The sequence below is a fragment of the Salmo salar genome, chromosome ssa28, assembly GCF_905237065.1.
Source record: "Salmo salar chromosome ssa28, Ssal_v3.1, whole genome shotgun sequence".
Classification (NCBI taxonomy): domain Eukaryota; kingdom Metazoa; phylum Chordata; class Actinopteri; order Salmoniformes; family Salmonidae; genus Salmo; species Salmo salar.
The window spans coordinates 32,887,022-32,913,247 of NC_059469.1; the positions used below are offsets into that span (position 1 = coordinate 32,887,022).

Here is a 26,226-nt window from a genome sequence, read left to right on the forward strand (position 1 = left end):
CCAAAGATGTTACCATCATTCAGCTACTGTAGCTGCCTACCTAACATCAACAAGCAGCACCAGTAGCACAACAATTAAAAATAGACACCAAAAGTAAAGTTCCTGGCGATCATAGCGATCTGACTCCCCATTTCTGTCTGAACTTGGAATACTTCTGTTCGCGGGCTTTGGCCACTGACCAACAACCTGGTTGTTCTGTTCTGCGTTGTGTACTATTCTAATAATTTGAAGTTTGATGGAATAACCATTTTAACTCTACAACATAAAGGTCTTACTCACATCGGCTGCAGAGAGCGTGATCACACAGTCTTCCGGTACAGCTGGTGCTCTCATGTATGTTTCAGTGTTATTTGCTTCGAAGCGAGCATAGAAGTAATTTAGCTCATCCGGTAGGCTCGTGTCACTGGGCAGCTCTCGGCTGTGCTTCCCTTTGTAGACTGTAATGGTTTGCAGGCCCTGCCACATCCGACGTGCATCAGAGCCGGTGTAGTACAACTCGATCTTAGTCCTGTATTGACGCTTTGCCTGTTTGATGGTTCGTTGGAGGGCATAGCGGGATTTATTATAAGCTTACGGGTTAGAGTCCTGCTCCTTGAAAGCGGCAGCTCTAGCCTTTAGCTCAGTGCGAATGCTTACTGTAATCCGTGGTTTCTGGTTGGGGTATGTACAGTGAGGGAAAAAAGTATTTGATCCCCTGCTGATTTTGTACATTTGCCCACTGACAAAGAAATGATCAGTGAGATTGAACAGTGAGATTTGAACAGTGAGAGACAGAATAACAACAAAAAAATCCAGAAAAACGCATGTCAAAAACATTATAAATTGATTTGCATTTTAATGAGGGAAATAAGTATTGGTCACATTTGAGTTAGTGTACTTTTACTGCAGTTTTAAAACTGCAATCTTTTTTTGTTAGGGAACATTTACTGTGCACTCATCATTTGAATAAGTTACACTCATAACATGCATACAAATGGTAGAAAATAAGACAAATTCAACTGTCAAAGTAGTTAATTGCCAGAGTCAAGCTAGCTAAGTTACCCTTCTGATTACCTGAACCCGACCTGCTTTGGTTTGTCCTCTATCTCCCTCGCGGACGCATCCTCGGTCGGGATCATCCTGAGCGTTCGTGTCAAACGTGGATACAGAATAAAGGCTACTAATATGGAAAATATATTTAGCAATAGCTTTCAAAAAATAATAACAATGACACCCAGAATGATCATTGGCTGGGGAGGGACAATCAACAAGAGATCGCTTCCCTATAGGTCTTCTTCATATCGGTCATGGACAGCGGCCATCTTTGTTGTTGCAGAAAATCTTGCAATAATGTACCACAAGGTGTCGCTAACATTTGTGGAGCAATGGACCAAACTTATGACCAACATGCATGACTGATGTTAAGCAGGCTCATGAGTTACTTACAAAGTACTGATTTAACTACAACACATCATTTTATCTAATACCTTCCCATAAAGTTCCCATAAGTAAAAGTACAAATTAGAGGGGATTTATGTTTCTGTGTGAACTTTATTTATTTAACCTTTATTTAACTTGGCAAGTTAGTTATTAAGAACACATTTTTATTTTACAACGGCCTACCCCTCCCCTAACCCGGACGACGCTTGGCCAATTCTGCACCGCCCTATGGGACTCCCAATTACATCCAGTTGTGATACAGCCCGGGATTGAACCAGGGTCTGTAGTGAAGCTTCTAGCACTGAGATGCAATGCCTTAGACCGCTGCGCCACTTGGGGGCCTTACTCTTTGACACCAAACATCTAAGTAAATTTAAAGATGTCAGATTCCAAAAAGTTTAGTAGTGTAGAATGCACCTCACGCAGTACATCCAAAATAACTCAAAAACACACGTCATTTTGAAATGTTATAAATGTATTTGCACAAAAACATGAACACATGACCTTGATGTTCTATATTTACAACCATCAATATTATACAGGCAACATGTTTGTATAATACAAGTCAGAAACAACATTTCATTGTATTGTATAAAGTCTAGGGATAATATGCAAAACAACAAAACAGATAAGGGATTTGCTTTGAGTCAGTATAGCTACAGTGGAAAAACGTACTTATCTACAAATTATGCTATTTCTCTCTTGAAATGGTATCAAAATGGGAAAACTCGTCAAAGGTAAGCAATGTCCCAAAAGATTTCTATTAAGTATTAGTTGCTAGTAAAACTCCAGATATACAACGGCATTCAGAATAATGCAAACATATCTTCAAATCTTAAGAGTAGTCGTCCTTCTTTATGATTCCTCTTGTTTAGTCATTGCCTGTCAGAGAAAACACACAAAACAAAAACAACAGATATAACATCCTGATCCAATAAACGCAAACAATTATTGTCCATTTCCGGAAGGCCTATCTACGTTGCATCCCGATTCTCCACCCTTCTCCTGAAGTGTGTCAGGGCGCTTTCAAAGCTTCTGAAATGAAATGAAATTCTGAGACGAGGCATTAAAAAAAGTTACCTGTTTAAGAAACTGCCGTCCGAAATAGTTAGTAGCCATGTTCTTCAAGTTCGTCCTACTGCCCACTTTACATCGAACATAGCCATACAGGTTAGCCCCCTGTAGCACCACGCCCATGATCACCACGGCCTGGGTGGAGGAGAGGGAGATGTTGACAACAGGGACTTACACACCACTTTTCACACTAATCAACCTCATTATGAGAGAGTATGGCGCTGGCGATACCAAGCTCGTGGGGTACAATTCCCGCAGTGATCCCGTAGACAAAAAAATAAATCATGCACTCAATGTACTGTAAGCCACTTTGGGTACAAGTGTCTGCTAAGTGGTAAATACAGTATTTATATTGAAACTAACCAGCCACTTAATCTTAAAGGAGAAGAGGGTGCTGAAGACAAAGAAGACCCAGATGACAGGACACACGACTAGACCCAGCCAGAAGATCCTCGACTCGGAGTCTGACACCAGCTGCTTTGAATTCCCCTGAGGAAGATAGGCATTTCACAGATGTGAGAATAACCTACTAGCTTGTTGACCAAGTTAGTATTTGGCAATATAACATTTTGGGTCAATTCTATAATTGAGGGTTATAATGCTTAGAATCAAATCAAACTTTATTTCTCACATGCGCTGAATACAACAAGTGTAGACTTTACCGTGAAATGCTTACTTACAAGCCCTTAACCAACAGTGCAGTTCAAGAAGAAGAAAATATTTACCAAATAGACTAAAATAAAAAGTGCATCTAAAAGAATGTACAGTTGTGGCCAAAAGTTTTGAGAATGACACAAATATACATTTTCACTAAGTCTGCAGCCTCAGTTTGTATGATGGCAATTTGCATATACTCCAGAATGTTATGAAGAGTGATCAGATGAATTGCAAAGACCCTCTTTGCCATGCAAATGAACTGAATCCCCAAAACACATTTCCACTGCATTTCAGCCCTGCCACAAAAGGACCAGCTGACATCATGTCAGTGATTCTCTCGTTAACACAGGTGTGAGTATTGACGAGGACAAGGCTGGAGATCACTTCAAAAGGAGGGTGGTGCTTGGAATCATTGTTCTTCCTTCCTCAACCATGGTTACCTGCAAGGAAACACGTGCCGTCATCATTGCTTTGCACAAAGAGGGCTTCACAGGCAAGGATATTGCTGCCAGTAAGATTGCACCTAAATCAACCATTTATCGGATCATCAAGAACTTCAAGGAGAGCGGTTCAATTGTTGTGAAGAAGGCTTCAGGGCGCCCAAGAATGTCCAGCAAGCGCCAGGACCGTCTCCTAAAGTTGATTCAGCTGTGGGATTGGGGCACCACCAGTACAGAGCTTGCTCAGGAATGGCAGGAGACAGGTGTGAGTGCATCTGCACGCACAGTGAGGCGAAGACTTCTGGAGGATGGCCTGGTGTCAAAAAGGGCAGCAAAGAAGCCACTTCTCTCCAGGAAAAACATCAGGGACAGACTGATATTCTGCAAAAGGTACAGGGATTGGAGCATTCGTAAAAAAGCTTGTCCGGAGAAGACAAGGTGAGCGCTGCCATCAGTCCTGTGTCATGCCAACAGTAAAGCATCCTGAGACCATTCATGTGTGGGGTTGCTTCTCAGCCAAGGGAGTGGGCTCACTCACAATTTCGCCTAAGAACACAGCCATGAATAAAGAATGGTACCAACACATCCTCCGAGAGCAACTTCTCCCAACCATCCAGGAACAGTTTGGTGACGAACAATGCCTTTTCCAGCATGATGGAGCACCTTGCCATAAGGCAAAGGTGATAACTAAGTGGCTCGGGGAAAAAAACATCAATATTTTGGGTCCATGGCCAGGAAACTCCCCAGACCTTAATCCCATTGAGAACTTGTGGTCAATCCTCAAGAGGCGGGTGGACAAACAAAAACCCACAAATTCTGACAAACTCCAAGCATTGAACATGCAAGAATGGGCTGCCATCAGTCAGGATGTGGCCCAGAAGTTAATTGACGGCATGCCAGGGCAGATTGCAGAGGTCTTGAAAAAGAAGGGTCAAAATATTGGCTCTTTGCATCAACGTCATGTAATTGTCAATAAAAGCCTTTGACACTTATGAAATGCTTGTAATTATACTTCAGTATTCCATAGTAACATCTGACAAAAATATCTAAAGACACTGAGGCAGCAGACTTTGTGAAAATTAATATGTGTGTCATTCTCAAAACTTTTGGCCACGACTGTAAACCCTAAGACTGTATGCAGTAGGTGGAGTCAGATATTACCAACTAATAGGCTTTGTTATGGAGTAAATCAATTTGAATTCAATCACTTTTGAAAGGCACCCCTTTTGATTTGAACAAAACCTTCCATACGTATTTGCCCGTTATAGAAGTGGTCAGAAAGTGACTTTTTGGACCTGAATGCCAAAACATTCAGGAGATAAAAGGTGCTCAGTTGACCCATTTTACATACCCCAACATACCATGATAAATCCATGTCTTCATCACTGGAAAAGATACATGGTTGAGTTTGATATCATGTAAACATACAAACAGGGTTGTCAAACTATTTAATCATTTCAGGATACATTTGTATGATACATATTCGAATATGATGTATCTTAGACCATATTATACATAATCGAAGGCAGGGATGTGGCAACTGGCACGGCCCCGCTTTTTTAGGCCCGCAGATAAAACATTTGTTTTTGGAACTCAATCGGGGTCTCAACTTACTGTTGAGAGTTAGAATAGTAGAATACACGAGATGCAATTTACATTTTTGGTTGTTCATCAGCAGTTTCTCTCTTGTTATGTCAGTCACTGACAGTCACTCAATTAGACCTTGTCAGCTGACATTTTTGAGATTGGTAAATTTGTCTAGCCAACTGTCTAAACTTGTAGTAGTCGAATTGCCAACCAGGGGGCCCCCATTGATTTTGTTAGTCACACTCATTAAGATATACTAAAAAACTGCAAACATTTATTTCCACACTACATTTTAAATGGCATGAAATTTGTTATAAAATTGCAAAGTATTCTATCCACCCTATGGCAAAATGTGTAAAATTGCAGCAGACTTGTTTTAAAACTGCCGCATTTTCTCTACGGCCCATGTCAAAATGTGTAGAATTGCAGGAAATTAACTCTGAACGTTTTTTTTCTTCTCCCCTTTCTCTCCACTGTCAAGGGGGAGATTCAAGAGCATGTGTGGGTATGGGTATGCCTCTGCAGACTCTAGTGAGGCCCCCACCCCAATGAAAGTTCCCCATCCCTGATCTGAGGTTTTTGTGTTGTCTCAACCGATGGCGGGCACACAGCATGCTATTGAATGCAGTGTGGTGTCATGTTTTGGCTGATAAATGTACATATACGGGAATAAAATTGAAAATGTCAACTTTCAAGTGGTACCATAAAGATGGTTGGAGGTCCACACATCAGAGAATGTTGACTTCAGTGGGAATATCTGTTGTTTTATATTATACTCTCAATACTCCATAGGAAACCTATTGAAATCATAGAAATACAGATAATAGAATAGACATGACCATTTAAGTTCACAGTCGACAAGGGGTTGACTGGCGGTGATCTTTGTGGTAGTAATTAGAAGTTAACAGTTCTACCCAATTTCAATGGTGTACCAGCTAAATTGCAGTTGTCTGAAGGGATAGGTCCATTCTACAATTTCTATATCTTTGATTGAAATGACACCCACCCTGTATTCAAGAGCATATTGTTTCTCAACAGATGGCAGGCACCACACAAAAACCTCAGATTATGTGAAATAAGGTCTAAATTACAACATATGTGAATATGAAAAAAATATTGGGTTCACACATTTTTATATCATTGATGTTAAAGGTTTAAAAATGAAATAATTTTTTATTAAAAAACGTTTTTTTCAAGAAATAATAAAATATAGTTTGATAAAAATGTTTGTAAGCGTTTACATGATATCAAACTCAACCATGTATCTTTTCCATTGATGAAGACATGAATGTATCATGGTATGTTGGGGTATGTAAAATGGGTCAACTGAGCACCTTTTATCTCCTGAATGTTTTGGTATTCAGGTCCAAAAAGTCACTCATTTTCTAACCACTTCTACCATGGGTCAAACATGTATGGAAAATGTTGTTTAAATCAAAAGGGATGCTGTCAAAAAAAGTGATTGAAATGAAATGGATTTACCCATAAAAATCCAGAGTCGATACAGGTTCTATGGAACTAGGTTTGACCCTAAAGACGAAGGTATTTCAGTAGAGGGTAGTAGTTCGTTGGGTAGTTAGTTACTGCCTGTCCAGAAGGACTGGGATGTGTGTGATCTACCTTTCTGGACTCAAACACCCAGTGGCTTTTTCCATCGCCATCCACCTGGTTCCACCATCTCAGGCCCACCATCAACCGGCCTGTGATATTCTGAAATATAGTATTTGGTGTTAATACATAATTAGGCTACATACTTAAAGCAAAAGAAAAGAGGTTTGACAATATTTACACTTGTTCTATTGATATTCTATTGCTGTTCTATTGATGTTCCATCGATATTCTATTGCTGTTCTATTGATATTCTATTGCTATTCTACTGCTGTTCCATCGATGTTCTATTGCTGTTCTATTGATGTTCTATTCATATTCTATTGATGTTCTATTGCTGTTCCATCGATATTCTATTGGATGTTCTATTGCTGTTCCATCGATATTCTATTGGATGTTCTATTGATATTCTATTGCTGTTCCATCGATATTCTACTGGATGTTCTATTGCTGTTCCATCGATATTCTATTGATCTTCTATTCATATTCTATTGATATTCTATTGCTGTTCCATCGATATTCTATTGGATGTTCTATTGCTGTTCCATCGATATTCTATTGGATGTTCTATTGCTGTTCCATCGATATTCTATTGGATGTTCTATTGCTGTTCCATCGATATTCTATTGATATTCTATTGCTGTTCCATCGATATTCTATTCAATGTTCTATTACTGTTCCATCGATATTCTATTGGATATTCTATTGCTGTTCTATTCATATTCTATTGATGTTCCATCGATATTCTATTGCTGTTCTATTCATATTCTATTGATATTCTATTGCTGTTCCATCAATATTCTATTGGATGTTCTATTGCTGTTCCATCGATATTCTATTGGATGTTCTATTGCTGTTCCATCGATATTCTATTGGATGTTCTATTGCTGTTCCATCGATATTCTATTGATATTCTATTGCTGTTCCATCGATATTCTATTCAATGTTCTATTACTGTTCCATCGATATTCTATTGGATATTCTATTGCTGTTCTATTCATATTCTATTGATGTTCCATCGATATTCTATTGGATATTGTATTGCTGTTCTATTCATATTCTATTGATGTTCCATCAATATTCTATTGCTGTTCTATTCATATTCTATTGCTGTTCTATTGCTATTCTATTGCTGTTCTATTTATATTATTTTGCTGTTACTGATCTATTAGTATTATATTATTATTCTTAACTGTTCTACTACTGTTTAGTCTACCTTAACGGTCCAGAAGTCAGCTGACAGGAAGAGGATGATGGTGACCATGCAGGCAATGAAGCTACTGCTGAGGAGCTCACAGAGCAGGTACACCAGGATGGCACTCATTCTGAAGAATAGGTGGAAGAAGGAGGCCACTGGATGCCTGGAAAACATGGCAAGAGCATGAACTTCTCATGCGTTTCTCAGCCAATACAGTAGGTTGAATTGATGTGTCGCTTCTATTCAGGGCTGAGCGCCATTGCATTATACCGTCTTGCGGCTGAGCCACTGAGTGCAACGCTGAACCGACTTACTTGATTTTATTCTTCTTTGACTTTCCTTTGCCTGTATCCTCCTCTGCATCAAACAGGGAGACGTCATCATCGTTGTCATCCTAGAAACATATGAAAGAAAACAATCACTCCATACATGTGATGTGAAAATGCTATAATCTGCATAGTTCATCCAATTGCATGCTAAAACTGTGATCCCGTTAAAAAAAAGAAGCTACCTTTAGCTAGCTAGACAGCCAATACCTGGATTGTTACATGTCCAGTGTGTGATGGGCACTTAGCTATCAACTTCACTAACCTCACTAGCTAGATACTGATTTGTTAGTGTTCGTGATTTGTTAGGTGGCTATTGTCATAAAATCACCAGTTTGTTACATCGGCCTAACATGTAAACAAATCCTAGCTAACCGATAATGTTAGCATGCAAGCTAGCTTCTCTGAACGAGAGGTATATTTTTCTCCATACGTCCCAGGACGATGAAATATTACGATGTGATTTCTTAGTAACATGTTTACCATACCAAATAACCAAACTTCATTCAAATCATTAAATGATTTGATGAAAGAAAGCGACAATTGACGACTTACCAGTCTCATCATTGTGAAAACTGCAGACGGGACTACACTTCCGGGTTACGCACTAGGTCAAAGTGTATGACACTGACAATCAAGAGTCAATGAAGATTATTTCCACGTTCAAGACAACTGGGAACTCGGAAATCTCTAACTTCCGACTTCAGTGCGTTCAAGACAAAAAATAAAAAGAGCTCCGAGTGAATAATCGTTTATCGGTCAAGCAACTTGTACAAACATATACGTGAGTGGAATTATACATTCAAAATGCATATTTAGCAAAGAACATAAGCAAACACACAGGTTTAAGAAGAAAAAAACGAAGAAAAAAAAGTTATAGGTATTCTACTCTATACTGCACATTCAATAATACATATGGTATGTAGTAGTGGTATATAGATGGAGGGTTAGTTGGTGGTGTGTAATAGTGGTATATAGATGGAGGGTTAGTTGGTGGTGTGTAATAGTGGTATATAGATGGAGGGTTAGTTAGTGGTGTGTAATAGTGGTATATAGATGGTGGTATGTAGTGGTTGTATATAGATGTTAGTTGGTGGTATGTAATAGTGGTATATAGATGGAGGGTTAGTTGGTGGTATGTAATAGTGGTATATAGATGTTAGTTGGTGGTGTGTAATAGTGGTATATAGATGGAGGGTTAGTTAGTGGTGTGTAATAGTGGTATATAGATGGTGGTGTGTAATAGTGGTATATAGATGTTAGTTGGTGGTGTGTAATAGTGGTATATAGATGGAGGGTTAGTTGGTGGTATGTAATAGTGGTATATAGATGTTAGATGGTGGTGTGTAATAGTGGTATATAGATGTTAGTTGGTGGTGTGTAATAGTGGTATATAGATGTTAGTTGGTGGTGTGTAATAGTGGTATATAGATGGAGGGTTAGTTGGTGGTGTGTAATAGTTGTATATAGATGTTAGTTAGTGGTGTGTAATAGTGGTATATAGATGGTGGTATGTAGTGGTTGTATATAGATGTTAGTTGGTGGTATGTAATAGTGGTATATAGATGGAGGGTTAGTTGGTGGTATGTAATAGTGGTATATAGATGTTAGTTGGTGGTGTGTAATAGTGGTATATAGATGGAGGGTTAGTTGGTGGTGTGTAATAGTGGTATATAGATGGTGGTGTGTAATAGTGGTATATAGATGTTAGTTGGTGGTATGTAATAGTGGTATATAGATGTTAGTTGGTGGTATGTAATAGTGGTATATAGATGTTAGTTGTTGGTGTGTAATAGTGGTATATAGATGTTAGTTGGTGGTGTGTAATAGTGGTATATAGATGTTAGTTGGTGTTATGTAATAGTGGTATATAGATGTTAGTTGGTGGTATGTAATAGTGGTATATAGATGTTAGTTGGTGGTGTGTAATAGTGGTATATAGATGTTAGTTGGTGGTGTGTAATAGTGGTATATAGATGGAGGGTTAGTTGGTGGTGTGTAATAGTTGTATATAGATGTTAGTTGGTGGTGTGTAATAGTGGTATATAGATGTTAGTTGGTGGTATGTAGTAGTTGTATATAGATGTTAGTTGGTGGTATGTAATAGTGGTATATAGATGTTAGTTGGTGGTGTGTAATAGTTGTATATAGATGTTAGTTGGTGGTGTGTAATAGTGGTATATAGATGGAGGGTTAGTTGATGGTGTGTAATAGTGGTATATAGATGTTAGTTGGTGGTGTGTAATAGTGGTATATAGATGGAGGGTTAGTTGGTGGTGTGTAATAGTGGTATATGGATGTTAGTTGGTGGTGTGTAATAGTGGTATATAGATGGAGGGTTAGTTGGTGGTGTGTAATAGTTGTATATAGATGTTAGTTGGTGGTGTGTAATAGTGGTATATAGATGTTAGTTGGTGGTATGTAGTAGTTGTATATAGATGTTAGTTGGTGGTATGTAATAGTGGTATATAGATGTTAGTTGGTGGTGTGTAATAGTTGTATATAGATGTTAGTTGGTGGTGTGTAATAGTGGTATATAGATGGAGGGTTAGTTGATGGTGTGTAATAGTGGTATATAGATGTTAGTTGGTGGTGTGTAATAGTGGTATATAGATGGAGGGTTAGTTGGTGGTGTGTAATAGTGGTATATGAATGTTAGTTGGTGGTGTGTAATAGTGGTATATAGATGGAGGTTAGTTGGTGGTATGTAATAGTGGTATATAGATGGAGGGTTAGTTGGTGGTGTGTAATAGTGGTATATGGATGTTAGTTGGTGGTGTGTAATAGTGGTATATAGATGGAGGGTTAGTTGGTGGTATGTAATAGTTGTATATATCTGTTAGATGGTGGTGTGTAATAGTGGTATATGGATGTTAGTTGGTGGTATGTAATAGTGGTATATAGATGGAGGGTTAGTTGGTGGTGTGTAATAGTGGTATATAGATGTTAGTTGGTGGTATGTAGTAGTTGTATATAGATGTTAGTTGGTGGTATGTAATAGTGGTATATAGATGTTAGTTGGTGGTGTGTAATAGTGGTATATAGATGTTAGTTGGTGGTGTGTAATAGTGGTATATAGATGTTAGTTGGTGGTGTGTAATACTTGTATATAGATGTTAGTTGGTGGTGTGTAATAGTGGTATATAGATGTTAGTTGGTGGTGTGTAATAGTGGTATATGGATGTTAGTTGGTGGTGTGTAATAGTGGTATATAGATGGAGGGTTAGTTGGTGGTATGTAATAGTGGTATATAGATGGAGGGTTAGTTGGTGGTGTGTAATAGTGGTATATAGATGTTAGTTGGTGGTGTGTAATAGTGGTATATAGATGTTAGTTGGTGGTGTGTAATAGTGGTATATAGATGGAGGGTTAGTTGGTGGTGTGTAATAGTTGTATATAGATGTTAGTTAGTGGTGTGTAATAGTGGTATATAGATGGTGGTATGTAGTGGTTGTATATAGATGTTAGTTGGTGGTATGTAATAGTGGTATATAGATGGAGGGTTAGTTGGTGGTATGTAATAGTGGTATATAGATGTTAGTTGGTGGTGTGTAATAGTGGTATATAGATGGAGGGTTAGTTAGTGGTGTGTAATAGTGGTATATAGATGGTGGTGTGTAATAGTGGTATATAGATGTTAGTTGGTGGTATGTAATAGTGGTATATAGATGGAGGGTTAGTTGGTGGTATGTAATAGTGGTATATAGATGGAGGGTTAGTTGGTGGTGTGTAATAGTGGTATATGGATGTTAGTTGGTGGTGTGTAATAGTGGTATATAGATGGAGGGTTAGTTGGTGGTATGTAATAGTTGTATATATCTGTTAGATGGTGGTGTGTAATAGTGGTATATGGATGTTAGTTGGTGGTATGTAATAGTGGTATATAGATGGAGGGTTAGTTGGTGGTGTGTAATAGTGGTATATAGATGTTAGTTGGTGGTATGTAGTAGTTGTATATAGATGTTAGTTGGTGGTATGTAATAGTGGTATATTGATGTTAGTTGGTGGTATGTAATAGTGGTATATAGATGTTAGTTGGTGGTATGTAATAGTGGTATATAGATGTTAGTTGGTGGTGTGTAATACTTGTATATAGATGTTAGTTGGTGGTGTGTAATAGTGGTATATAGATGTTAGTTGGTGGTGTGTAATAGTGGTATATGGATGTTAGTTGGTGGTATGTAATAGTGGTATATAGATGGAGGGTTAGTTGGTGGTATGTAATAGTGGTATATAGATGGAGGGTTAGTTGGTGGTGTGTAATAGTGGTATATAGATGTTAGTTGGTGGTGTGTAATAGTGGTATATAGATGTTAGTTGGTGGTGTGTAATAGTGGTATATAGATGGAGGGTTAGTTGGTGGTGTGTAATAGTTGTATATAGATGTTAGTTAGTGGTGTGTAATAGTGGTATATAGATGGTGGTATGTAGTGGTTGTATATAGATGTTAGTTGGTGGTATGTAATAGTGGTATATAGATGGAGGGTTAGTTGGTGGTATGTAATAGTGGTATATAGATGTTAGTTGGTGGTGTGTAATAGTGGTATATAGATGGTTAGTTAGTGGTGTGTAATAGTGGTATATAGATGTGTGGTGTGTAATAGTGGTATATAGATGGAGTTAGTTGGTGGTATGTAATAGTGGTATATAGATGTTAGTTGGTGGTATGTAATAGTGGTATATAGATGTTAGTTGGTGGTGTGTAATAGTGGTATATAGATGTTAGTTGGTGGTGTGTAATAGTGGTATATAGATGTTAGTTGGTGTTATGTAATAGTGGTATATAGATGGGGTTAGTTGGTGGTATGTAATAGTGGTATATAGATGTTAGTTGGTGGTGTGTAATAGTGGTATATAGATGTTAGTTGGTGGTGTGTAATAGTGGTATATAGATGGAGGGTTAGTTGGTGGTGTGTAATAGTTGTATATAGATGTTAGTTGGTGGTGTGTAATAGTGGTATATAGATGTTAGTTGGTGGTATGTAGTAGTTGTATATAGATGTTAGTTGGTGGTATGTAATAGTGGTATATAGATGTTAGTTGGTGGTGTGTAATAGTTGTATATAGATGTTAGTTGGTGGTGTGTAATAGTGGTATATAGATGGAGGGTTAGTTGATGGTGTGTAATAGTGGTATATAGATGTTAGTTGGTGGTGTGTAATAGTGGTATATAGATGGAGGGTTAGTTGGTGGTGTGTAATAGTGGTATATGGATGTTAGTTGGTGGTGTGTAATAGTGGTATATAGATGGAGGGTTAGTTGGTGGTGTGTAATAGTTGTATATAGATGTTAGTTGGTGGTGTGTAATAGTGGTATATAGATGTTAGTTGGTGGTATGTAGTAGTTGTATATAGATGTTAGTTGGTGGTATGTAATAGTGGTATATAGATGTTAGTTGGTGGTGTGTAATAGTTGTATATAGATGTTAGTTGGTGGTGTGTAATAGTGGTATATAGATGGAGGGTTAGTTGATGGTGTGTAATAGTGGTATATAGATGTTAGTTGGTGGTGTGTAATAGTGGTATATAGATGGAGGGTTAGTTGGTGGTGTGTAATAGTGGTATATGAATGTTAGTTGGTGGTGTGTAATAGTGGTATATAGATGGAGGGTTAGTTGGTGGTATGTAATAGTGGTATATAGATGGAGGGTTAGTTGGTGGTGTGTAATAGTGGTATATGGATGTTAGTTGGTGGTGTGTAATAGTGGTATATAGATGGAGGGTTAGTTGGTGGTATGTAATAGTTGTATATATCTGTTAGATGGTGGTGTGTAATAGTGGTATATGGATGTTAGTTGGTGGTATGTAATAGTGGTATATAGATGGAGGGTTAGTTGGTGGTGTGTAATAGTGGTATATAGATGTTAGTTGGTGGTATGTAGTAGTTGTATATAGATGTTAGTTGGTGGTATGTAATAGTGGTATATAGATGTTAGTTGGTGGTGTGTAATAGTGGTATATAGATGTTAGTTGGTGGTGTGTAATACTTGTATATAGATGTTAGTTGGTGGTGTGTAATAGTGGTATATAGATGTTAGTTGGTGGTGTGTAATAGTGGTATATGGATGTTAGTTGGTGGTATTTAATAGTGGTATATAGATGGAGGGTTAGTTGGTGGTATGTAATAGTGGTATATAGATGGAGGGTTAGTTGGTGGTGTGTAATAGTGGTATATAGATGTTAGTGTAATAGTGGTATATAGATGTTAGTGTAATAGGGGTATATAGATGTTAGTTGGTGGTGTGTATTAGTGGTATATAGATGTTAGTTGGTGGTATGTAGTAGTTGTATATAGATGTTAGTTGGTGGTATGTAATAGTGGTATATAGATGGAGGGTTAGTTGATGGTATGTAATAGTTGTATATATCTGTTAGATGGTGGTGTGTAATAGTTGTATATAGATGTTAGTTGGTGGTATGTAATAGTGGTATATAGATGGAGGGTTAGTTGGTGGTATGTAATAGTGGTATATAGATGTTAGTTGGTGGTATGTAATAGTGGTATATAGATGTTAGTTGGTGGTATGTAGTAGTGGTATATAGATGTTAGTTGGTGGTGTTTAATAGTGGTATATAGATGTTAGTTGGTGGTATGTAATAGTGGTATATAGATGTTAGTTGGTGGTGTGTAATAGTTGTATATAGATGTTAGTTGGTGGTATGTAATAGTGGTATATAGATGTTAGTTGGTGGTATGTAATAGTGGTATATAGATGTTAGTTGGTGGTATGTAATAGTGGTATATGGATGTTAGTTGGTGGTATGTAATAGTGGTATATAGATGGAGGGTTAGTTGGTGGTGTGTAATAGTGGTATATTGATGTTAGTTGGTGGTATGTAGTAGTTGTATATAGATGTTAGTTGGTGGTATGTAATAGTGGTATATAGATGTTAGTTGGTGGTGTGTAATACTTGTATATAGATGTTAGTTGGTGGTGTGTAATAGTGGTATATAGATGTTAGTTGGTGGTGTGTAATAGTGGTTTATGGATGTTAGTTGGTGGTATGTAATAGTGGTATATAGATGGAGGGTTAGTTGGTGGTATGTAATAGTGGTATATAGATGGAGGGTTAGTTGGTGGTGTGTAATAGTGGTATATAGATGTTAGTGTAATAGTGGTATATAGATGTTAGTGTAATAGGGGTATATAGATGTTAGTTGGTGGTGTGTATTAGTGGTATATAGATGTTAGTTGGTGGTATGTAGTAGTTGTATATAGATGTTAGTTGGTGGTATGTAATAGTGGTATATAGATGGAGGGTTAGTTGGTGGTGTGTAATAGTTGTATATAGATGTTAGTTGGTGGTGTGTAATAGTGGTATATAGATGTTAGTTGGTGGTATGTAGTAGTTGTATATAGATGTTAGTTGGTGGTGTGTAATAGTGGTATATAGATGTTAGTTGGTGGTGTGTAATAGTTGTATATAGATGTTAGTTGGTGGTGTGTAATAGTGGTATATAGATGGAGGGTTAGTTGATGGTGTGTAATAGTGGTATATAGATGTTAGTTGGTGGTGTGTAATAGTGGTATATAGATGTTAGTTGGTGGTATGTAATAGTGGTATATAGATGTTAGTTGGTGGTGTGTAATAGTTGTATATAGATGTTAGTTGGTGGTGTGTAATAGTGGTATATAGATGGAGGGTTAGTTGATGGTGTGTAATAGTGGTATATAGATGTTAGTTGGTGGTGTGTAATAGTGGTATATAGATGGAGGGTTAGTTGGTGGTGTGTAATAGTGGTATATGAATGTTAGTTGGTGGTGTATAATTGTGGTATATAGATGGAGGGTTAGTTGGTGGTGTGTAATAGTGGTATATAGATGTTAGTTGGTGGTATGTAGTAGTTGTATATAGATGTTAGTTGGTGGTATGTAATAGTGGTATATAGATGGAGGGTTAGTTGGTGGTGTGTAATAGTGGTATATAGATGTTAGTTGGTGGTATGTAGTAGTTGTATATAGATGTTAGTTGGTGGTATGTAATAGTGGTATATAGATGTTAGTTGGTGGTGTGTAATAGTGGTATATAGATGTTAGTTGGTGGTGTGTAATACTTGTATATAGATGTTAGTTGGTGGTGTGTAATAGTGGTATATAGATGTTAGTTGGTGGTGTGTAATAGTGGTATATGGATGTTAGTTGGTGGTATGTAATAGTGGTATATAGATGGAGGGTTAGTTGGTGGTATGTAATAGTGGTATATAGATGGAGGGTTAGTTGGTGGTGTGTAATAGTGGTATATAGATGTTAGTGTAATAGTGGTATATAGATGTTAGTGTAATAGGGGTATATAGATGTTAGTTGGTGGTGTGTATTAGTGGTATATAGATGTTAGTGTAATAGGAGTATATAGATGTTAGTTGGTGGTATGTATTAGTGGTATATAGATGGAGGGTTAGTTGCTGGTATGTAATAGTGATATATAGATGTTAGTTGGTGGTATGTAATAGTGATATATAGATGGTGGTATGTAATAGTGGTATATAGATGTTAGTTGGTGGTATGTAATAGTGATATATAGATGGTGGTGTGTAATAATGGTATATAGATGTTAGTGTAATAGTGGTATATAGATGTTAGCTGGTGGTATGTAATAGTGGTATATAGATGGTGGTATGTAGTAGTTGTATATAGATGTTAGTGGGTGGTGTGTAATAGTGGTATATAGATGGAGGGTTAGTTGGTGGTATGTAATAGTGGTATATAGATGTTAGTGTAATAGTGGTATATAGATGTTAGTTGGTGGTATGTAATAGTGGTATATAGATGTTAGTGTAATAGTGGTATATAGATGTTAGTTGGTGGTATGTAATAGTGGTATATAGATGTTAGTGTAATAGTGGTATATAGATGTTAGTTGGTGGTGTGTATTAGTGGTATATAGATGTTAGTGTAATAGGAGTATATAGATGTTAGTTATTGGTATGTAATAGTGGTATATAGATGGAGGGTTAGTTGGTGGTATGTAATAGTGATATATAGATGGTGGTATGTAATAGTGGTATATAGATGGTGGTGTGTAATAATGGTATATAGATGTTAGTGTAATAGTGGTATATAGATGTTAGGTGGTGGTATGTAATAGTGATATATAGATGTTAGTTGGTGGTGTGTAATAGTGGTATATAGATGTTAGTTGGTGGTATGTAGTAGTTGTATATAGATGTTAGTTGGTGGTGTGTAATAGTGGTATACAGATGTTAGTTGGTGGTATGTAATAGTGGTATATAGATGTTAGTTGGTGGTGTGTAATAGTGGTATATAGATGTTAGTTGGTGGTATGTAATAGTGGTATATAGATGTTAGTTGGTGGTGTGTAATAGTGGTATATAGATGTTAGTTGGTGGTATGTAGTAGTGGTATATAGATGGTGGTATGTTGTGGTTGTATATAGATGTTAGTTGGTGGTGTGTAATAGTGGTATATAGTTGGTGGTATGTAATAGTGGTATATAGATGTTAGTTGGTGGTATGTAATAGTTGTATATAGATGTTAGTTGGTGGTGTGTAATAGTGGTATATAGATGGAGGGTTAGTTGGTGGTGTGTAATAGTGGTATATAGATGGAGGGTTAGTTGGTGGTGTGTAATAGTGGTATATGGATGTTAGTTGGTGGTGTGTAATAGTGGTATATGGATGTTAGTTGGTGGTATGTAATAGTGGTATATGGATGTTAGTTGGTGGTGTGTAATAGTTGTATATAGATGTTAGTTGGTGGTATGTGTTATGACGTTGGCCTCTTTGAGTACAGGGAGTACAGTTGACCCCCTCCCCCCCTTTGCACCATCCCCCAACCTACCTTCCCCCACCCAGTCCCTGTGTGAAGGAGTGGTAAAATTCCAGGAGAGTCTCTGGCCACATGGCCCATAGAGAGACACAGGAAATTCTTCCAACTCACAGAATTGGGGAGCCAAGCGACATTTGTGTTCTGGAGAAGGTATGGAAGACTGGTGAAGAATCCAGCTACGAACTGGTCCGCTTGGTACAATTTTGTGATACTCAGAAGAGACAATATAGCCATATTACCATAAAACGGTTTATATAATAGCCTCAGAGATGAGACTTGCACCACATGGTTGTATAGAATGTATTAATAAGGATAAAGCTATTTGTAATACATTGAGATGCTATGTACTGATGTTAATGTGATAGAATTGGATTTCTGTACCAAGCTTAACTCAGTCATCGGCACGCCCCCCAGGGACACAGACAGGACCAGGCGTCATTTGACAAGCCTGTTCTATGGTCACTATAAAACACACCCTGATTTACATTGCTAACAGACCAGGCCTCCACTCCATTGCGAGAAGTGGGCCAATAGGTTTGACCATCCAAGTACTCTACTGAAAGTGAACTATACCACGTGGTTAACTTTTAGACTATTGATACTGACAGAATAAGAACAAGTCTTTGATATTAATTATTAGTCTGCAGCTAAGTAAATTACATCATTGAACGCGAAGACCAACGAAACATCCATCTATGACGACATTAATGAATGTCGCTTTGAAAGATCCATTCTAACCAAGAGAGAGAGAGAGAGAGAGAGAGAGAGAGAGAGAGAGAGAGAACTCTTCAACAGAACGACGCTCCAACAAGGATCCCGACGACACACTGAGCGTAAATATATATTGATTGCAATTGTTCCCGAATGAGTGAGCGTTCAATTGTCAATTGTTAATATTAATGAACTCTGTGTACCTCCTCAGCTGACCGTTTATGACCCATTGTCTAACAGACCAGCCATGCCTGTTTTAGACCACTAGGGCACATTACTCTACCAATTCTTTGTGACGATAATTACTGTTTGTATACTTTCTGTGAATTAATTAGTTTAGTAAATAAATGATTTTAAGACAATTGATGTATGGATGATTTTAGTAAAGACTGGGTTCGTGCAGATACAACAATTTACGACGTTTGGAATGAGACTGGACGCGAGGTAAAATACACCATTTAAACCAGAAGATAATCGGCCTATATTATAATATAGGAAAGTTATATTAGGAAAATTATAACTTTGTAATCTGAATATTTTCCTTGGTGCCCCGATCTCCTAGTTAATTACAATTAAACGATTAATCAGTTTAATCACGTGATAATAATTACAGGGAGTTAATTGATAAACATGTCTTCAGTTTAATGGTACCCCAAAGACACGACATATGTAATAGTGGTATATAGATGTTAGTTGGTGGTGTGTAATAGTGATATATAGATGTTAGTTGGTGGTGTGTAATAGTGGTATATAGATGAAGGGTTAGTTGGTGGTGTGTAATAGTGGTATATAGATGTTAGTTGGTGGTGTGTAATAGTGATATATAGATGTTAGTTGGTGGTGTGTAATAGTGGTATATAGATGGAGGGTTAGTTGGTGGTATGTAATAGTGGTATATAGATGGAGGGTTAGTTGGTGGTGTGTAATAGTGGTGTATAGATGTTAGTTGGTGGTATGTAATAGTGGTATATAGATGTTAGTTGGTGGTATGTAATAGTGGTATATAGATGTTAGTTGGTGGTATGTAGTGGTTGTATATATATGTTAGTTGGTGGTGTGTAATTGTGGTATATAGATGGAGGGTTAGTTGGTGGTGTGTAATAGTGGTATATAGATGTTAGTTGGTGGTGTGTAATAGTGGTATATGGATGGAGGGTTAGTTGGTGGTGTGTAATAGTGGTATATAGATGGTGGTATGTAGTGGTTGTATATAGATGTTAGTTGGTGGTGTGTAATAGTGGTATAGATGGTGGTATGTAGTGGTTGTATATAGATGTTAGTTGGTGGTGTGTAATAGTGGTATATAGATGTTAGTTGGTGGTGTGTAATAGTGGTATATAGATGTTAGTTGGTGGTGTGTAATAGTGGTATATATATGTTAGTTGGTGGTATGTAATAGTGGTATATAGATGTTAGTTGGTGGTATGTAATAGTGGTATATAGATGTTAGTTGGTGGTGTGTAATAGTGGTATATAGATGTTAGTTGGTGGTATGTAATAGTGGTATATAGATGTTAGTTGGTGGTATGTAATAGTGGTATATAGATGTTAGTTGGTGGTGTGTAATAGTGGTATATAGATGTTAGTTGGTGGTATGTAATAGTGGTATATAGATGTTAGTTGGTGGTATGTAGTAGTGGTATGTAGATATTAGTTGGTGGCTACATAGCTGATGCCTGCTGGACTGTTCATTTATCACGGTACTCCACTTTGTTTATTTTGGTTTATCTGTCGGCCCTAGCCCCGAACTCAGGCCCTGTGTGTAGTTAACCGACCCTCTCTGCCCATTCATCGCCATTCATCGCCTGGGGGCAACAGGTTGCCTAGTGGTTAGAGCGTTGGACTAGTAACTGGAAGGTTGCAAGATCAAATCCCCGAGCTGACAAGGTAAAAATCTGTCGTTCTGCCCCTGAACAAGGCAGTTAGCCCACTGCCCCAAGGCCGTCATTGAATATAGGAATTTGTTCTTAACTGACTTGCCTCGTTAAATAAAGGTAAAGTTATTTATTTATTTTACCTGTTGTTGTTGTCTTAGCTGATTAGCTGTTGTTGTCTTACCCGTTGTTGTCTTAGCTAGCTCTCCCAATCAACACCTGTGATTGCTTTATGCCACGCTTTATGTCTCTCTCAAATGTCAATATGCCTTGTATACTGTTGTCTAGGATAGTTCCACTGTACATGCCTCAGATACCTCCTTTGTCCCACCTCCCACACATGCGGTGACCTCACCCAGTAAAACCAGCGTGTCCAGAGATGCAATCTCTCTTATCATCACTCAGTGCCTGGGCTTACCTCCACTGTACCCACACCCCACCATACCCCTGTCTGCACATTGTGCCCTGAATCTATTCTACCACGCCCAGAAATCTTCTCTCTGTCCCCAACGCACTAGACGACCAGTTTTGATAGCCTTTAGACGAACCCTATCTTACTCCTCCTCTGTTCCTCGGGTGATGTGGAGGTTAACCCAGGCCCTGCGTGTCCTCTGGCACTCTCATTTGTTGACTTCTTTAATTGAAAAAGCCTTGGTTTCATGCATGTTAACATCAGAAGCCTCCTCCCTACGTTTGTTTTACTCACTGCTTTAGCACACTCCGCCAACCCTGATGTCCTTGCCATGACTGAATTCTGGCTTAGGAAGGCCACCAAAAATTTGGAGATTTCCATACCCGACTACAACATTTTCCGTGAAGATAGAACTGCCAAAGGGGGAGGAGTTGCAATCTACTGCAGAGATAGCCTGCAAAGTTCTGTCATACTTTCCAGGTCTATGCCCTGTTCGAGCTTCTAATAAAAAAATTAATCTCTCCAGAAATAAGTCTCTCACTGTTGCCGCCTGTTATAGCCCCCCCCCCCCCCCCCCAGCTCCCAACTGTGCCCATGACACCATATGTGAATTGATTGCCCCCCATCTATCTTCAGAGTTCGTTCTGTTAGGTGACCTAAACTGGGATATGCTTAACACCCCAGCAGTCCTACAATCTAAACTAAATGCCCTCACAAATTATCAATTGCTCACACAAATTATCAAGGAAACCACCAGGTACAACCCTAAACCCGTAAACATGGGCACCCTCATAGATATTATCCTGACCAACTTTCCCTTCAAATACACCTCTGCTGTTTTCAATCAGGATCTCAGCGATCACTGCATCATTGCCTGCATCCACTATGGGTCCGCGGTCAAACGACCACCCCTCATCACTGTCAAACGCTCCCTAAAACACTTCTGCGAGCAAGCCTTTCTAATCGACCTGGCCCGGGTATCCTGGAAGGATATTGACCTCATCCCGTCAGTCGAGGATGCCTGGTCGTTCTTTAAAAGTAATTTCCTCACCATCTTAAATAAGCATGCCCCTTTCAAAAAATGTAGATCTAAGAACAGATATAGCCCTTGGTTCACTCCATACCTGACTGCCCTTGACCAACACAAAAACATCCTGTGGCGGACTGCAATAGCATTGAATAATCCCCGCGATATGCAACTGTTCATGGAAGTCAGGAACCAATACACGCAGTCAGTCAGGAAAGCAAAGGCTAGCTTTTTCAAACAGAAATTTGCATCCTGTAGGTCAGACTCCAAAATGTTTTGGGACACTGTAAAGTCCATGGAACACAAGAGCACCTCCTCACAGCTGCCCACTGCACTGAGGCTAGGCAACACGGTCACCACCGATAAATCCATGATAATCGAAAATGTCAATAAGCGTTTCTCTACGGCTGGCCATGCTTTCCTCCTGGCTACTCCGGCCAACAGCTCCGCACCTCCCGTAGCTACTTGCCCGAGCCTCCCCAGCTTCTCCTTCACCCAAATCCAGATAGCAGATGTTCTGAAAGAGCTGCAAAACCTGGACCCGTACAAATCAACTGGGCAAAACAATCTGGAACCTCTCTTTCTAAAATTATCCGCCACCATTGTTGCAAGCCCTATTACCAGTCTGTTCAACCTCTCTTTCATATCTTCTGCGATCCCTAAAGATTGGAAAGCTTCCGCGGTCATCCCCCCTCTTCAAAGGGGGTGACACTCTAGACCCAAATTGTTATAGACCTATATCCATCTTGCCCGGCCTTTCTAAAGTCTTCGAAAGCCAAGTTAATAAACAGATCACTGACCATTTCGAATCCCACTGTACCTTCTCCGCTGTGCAATCCGGTTTCTGAACTGGTCATGGGTGCACCTCAGCCACGCTCAAGGTACTAAACAATATCATAACCGCCATCGATAAAAGACAGTACTGTGCAGCCGTCTTCATCGACCTGGCCAAGGCTTTCGACTCTGTCAATCACCGTATTCTTATCAGCAGACTCAATAGCCTTGGTTTCTCAAATGACTGCCTCGCCTGGTTCACCAACTACTTCTCAGACAGAGTTCAGTGTGTCAAATCGGAGGGCCTGTTGTCCGGACCTCTGGCAGTCTCTATGGGGGTGCCACAGGATTCAATTCTCGGGCCGACTCTATTCTCTGTGTATATCAACGATGTCGCTCATGCTGCGGGTGATTCCCTGATCCACCTCTACGCAGACGACACCATTCTATATACATCTGGCCCTTCTTTGGACACTGTGTTAACTAACCTCCAAACGAGCTTCAATGCCATACAACACTCCTTCCGTGGCTTCCAACTGCTTATAAATGCTAGTAAAACCAAATGCATGCTTTTCAACAGTTCGCTGCCCGCACCCACCCGCCCGACTTGCATCATTACTCTGGACAGTTCTGACCTAGAATATGTGGACAACTACAAATATCTAGGTGTCTGGCTAGACTGTAAACTCTCCTTCCAGACTCATATTAAACATCTCCATTCCAAAATCAAATCTATAATCGGCTTTCCATTTCGCAACAAAGCCTCCTTCACTCATGCCACCAAACTTACCCTAGTAAAACTGACTATCCTACCGATCCTCGACTTCGGCGATGTCATCTACAAAATAGCTTCCAATACTCTACTCAGCAAACTGGAGGCAGTCTATCACAGTGCCATCCGTTTTGTTACCAAAGCCCCTTATACCACCCACCACTGCGACCTGTATGCTCTAGTCGGCTGGCCAACGCAACGTATTCGTCGCCAGACCTACTGGCTCCAGGTCATCTATAAGTCTATGCTAGGTAAAGCTCTGCCTTATCTCAGCTCACTGGTCATGATAACAACACCCACCCGTAGCATGCGCTCCAGCAGGTATATCTCACTGGTCATCCCCAAAGCCAACACCTCCTTTGGCAGCCTTTTCTTCCAGTTCCCTGCTTCCAGTGACTGGAACGAATTGCAAAAATCGCTGAAGCTGGAGACTTACATTTCCCTCACTAACTTTAAACATCAGCTATCTGAGCAGCTAACCAATTGCTGCAGCTGTACCTAGTCCATCTGTAAATAACCCACCCAATCTACCTACCTCATCCCCATATTGTTTTTATTTACTTTTCTGCTCTTTTGCACCCCAGTTTCACTACTTGCACATCATCATCTGCTCATCATCATCTGCTCATCTATCACTCCAGTGTTAATCTTCTAAATTGTAATTACTTTGCTACTATGGCCTATTTATTGCCTTACCTCCTCATGCCATTTGCACACATTGTACATAGACTTTCTTTTTTTCTATGGTGTTATTGACTGTACGCTTGTTTATTCCATGTGTAACTCTGTGTTGTTGTTTGTGTCACACTGCTTTGCTTTATCTTGGCCAGGTCGCAGTTGTAAATGAGAACCTGTTCTCAACTAGCTTACCTGGTTAAATAAAGGTGAAATAAATACAAATTATTTTAAAAGTAAAAATAGTGGTATATAGATGTTAGTTGGTGGTATGTAATAGTGGTATATAGATGTTAGTTGGTGGTATGTAATAGTGGTATATAGATGTTAGTTGGTGGTATGTAATAGTGGTATATAGATGTTAGTTGGTGGTATGTAATAGTGGTATATAGATGTTAGTTGGTGGTATGTAATAGTGGTATATAGATGTTAGTTGGTGGTATGTAATAGTGGTATATAGATGTTAGTTGGTGGTATGTAATAGTGGTATATAGATGTTAGTTGGTGGTATGTAATAGTGGTATATAGATGTTAGTTGGTGGTATGTAATAGTGGTATATAGATGTTAGTTGGTGGTATGTAATAGTGGTATATAGATGTTAGTTGGTGGTGTGTAATAGTGGTATATAGATGGAGGGTTAGTTGGTGGTGTGTAATAGTGGTATATAGATGAGTTAGTTGGTGGTATGTAATAGTTGTATATAGATGTTAGTTGGTGGTATGTAATAGTGGTATATAGATGGAGGGTTAGTTGGTGGTATGTAATAGTGGTATATAGATGTTAGTTGGTGGTATGTAATAGTGGTATATAGATGTTAGTTGGTGGTGTGTAATAGTGGTATATAGATGTTAGTTGGTGGTATGTAATAGTGGTATATAGATGTTAGTTGGTGGTATGTAATAGTGGTATATAGATGTTAGTTGGTGGTATGTAATAGTGGTATATAGATGTTAGTTGGTGGAGCTTTTTTTTCTTCCCCCTTTCCTTTTTTTATTATTCTATCACAAAATGTAATGTGATTGACCACACACTACCGCACAGTAGGTGGCGGCATGCACAAGCAAAATGTGAGAACGCCATGATACCAAAGAAGAAGTAAGAAAAAAGCTACTAATAAAAAACATTTCTCCTCTGGTGTGTGGAAGTAACGTCAGCTGTAAAAGTGAATCTATTGAGTGCACAGGAGGTTGCTGACTGGAGAACAGAACATATAATAATGACCGGAACGGAGCAAAAGGAATGGCATCAAACACCTGGAAACCATATGTTTGATTTACAGTACTTGATACCATTCCACTAGTTCCCCTCCAGTCATTACCACAAGCACGTACTCCCCTATGTCTTAGTGTCTCAGTTTATTGAGACGCACCCTCTCTCCGTCTTCTTCCTACCACCCCTGCCTCCAACCTGGTCCCAGATCTCTTTGTGCTATCACGCCAACTCGATTGCTGTCATCGTGAAGCCAGACATTCCATGTCTGGCATGAGAATGCTTGAGAAGAAGTTGGCATAATAGCTAGCCCAAACAGACTCACCCTCCTTCCACCTTTCTCAATTCTCTTAACCTGCTCCGTTAGTTAGGTTAGTTCACCTAGTCTACTGCGTTGGTTCTCCTAACCTGCTGCGTTGGTTCTCCTAACCTGCTGCGTTAGTTCTCCTAACCTGCTGCGTTAGTTCTCCTAACCTGCTGCGTTAGTTCTCCTAACCTGCTGCGTTGGTTCTCCTAACCTGCTGCGTTAGTTCTCCTAACCTGCTGCGTTAGTTCTCCTAACCTGCTGCGTTAGTTCTCCTAACCTGCTGCGTTGGTTCTCCTAACCTGCTGCGTTAGTTCTCCTAACCTGCTACGTTAATTCTCCTAACCTGCTGCGTTGGTTCTCCTAACCTG

General features: G+C 39.0%; 1 protein-coding gene across 1 annotated transcript; it reads right to left on the bottom strand.

The window, feature by feature from the left end:
- Positions 1–1,876: 1,876 nt before the first annotated feature.
- Positions 1,877–8,959, bottom strand: tvp23b (trans-golgi network vesicle protein 23 homolog B (S. cerevisiae)). Its single transcript, XM_014180303.2, has 7 exons — positions 8,865–8,959; positions 8,298–8,377; positions 8,002–8,146; positions 6,798–6,887; positions 2,857–2,982; positions 2,500–2,628; positions 1,877–2,301 (listed from the first exon to the last, which is right to left on the bottom strand). The coding sequence occupies exons 1-7, from the start codon at positions 8,874–8,876 to the stop codon at positions 2,275–2,277; spliced, it is 609 nt and encodes a 202-aa protein (XP_014035778.1). The 5' UTR covers positions 8,877–8,959; the 3' UTR covers positions 1,877–2,274.
- Positions 8,960–26,226: the final 17,267 nt, after the last annotated feature.

Coding starts and splice junctions, on each gene's coding strand:
- tvp23b (XM_014180303.2), bottom strand. Junction 6,888..8,001: donor CTGACTTCTGGACCGTTAAG/GTAGACTAAACA, acceptor ACTATATTTCAG/AATATCACAGGCCGGTTGAT. Junction 2,983..6,797: donor GGGTGTTTGAGTCCAGAAAG/GTAGATCACACA, acceptor TATCTTCCTCAG/GGGAATTCAAAGCAGCTGGT.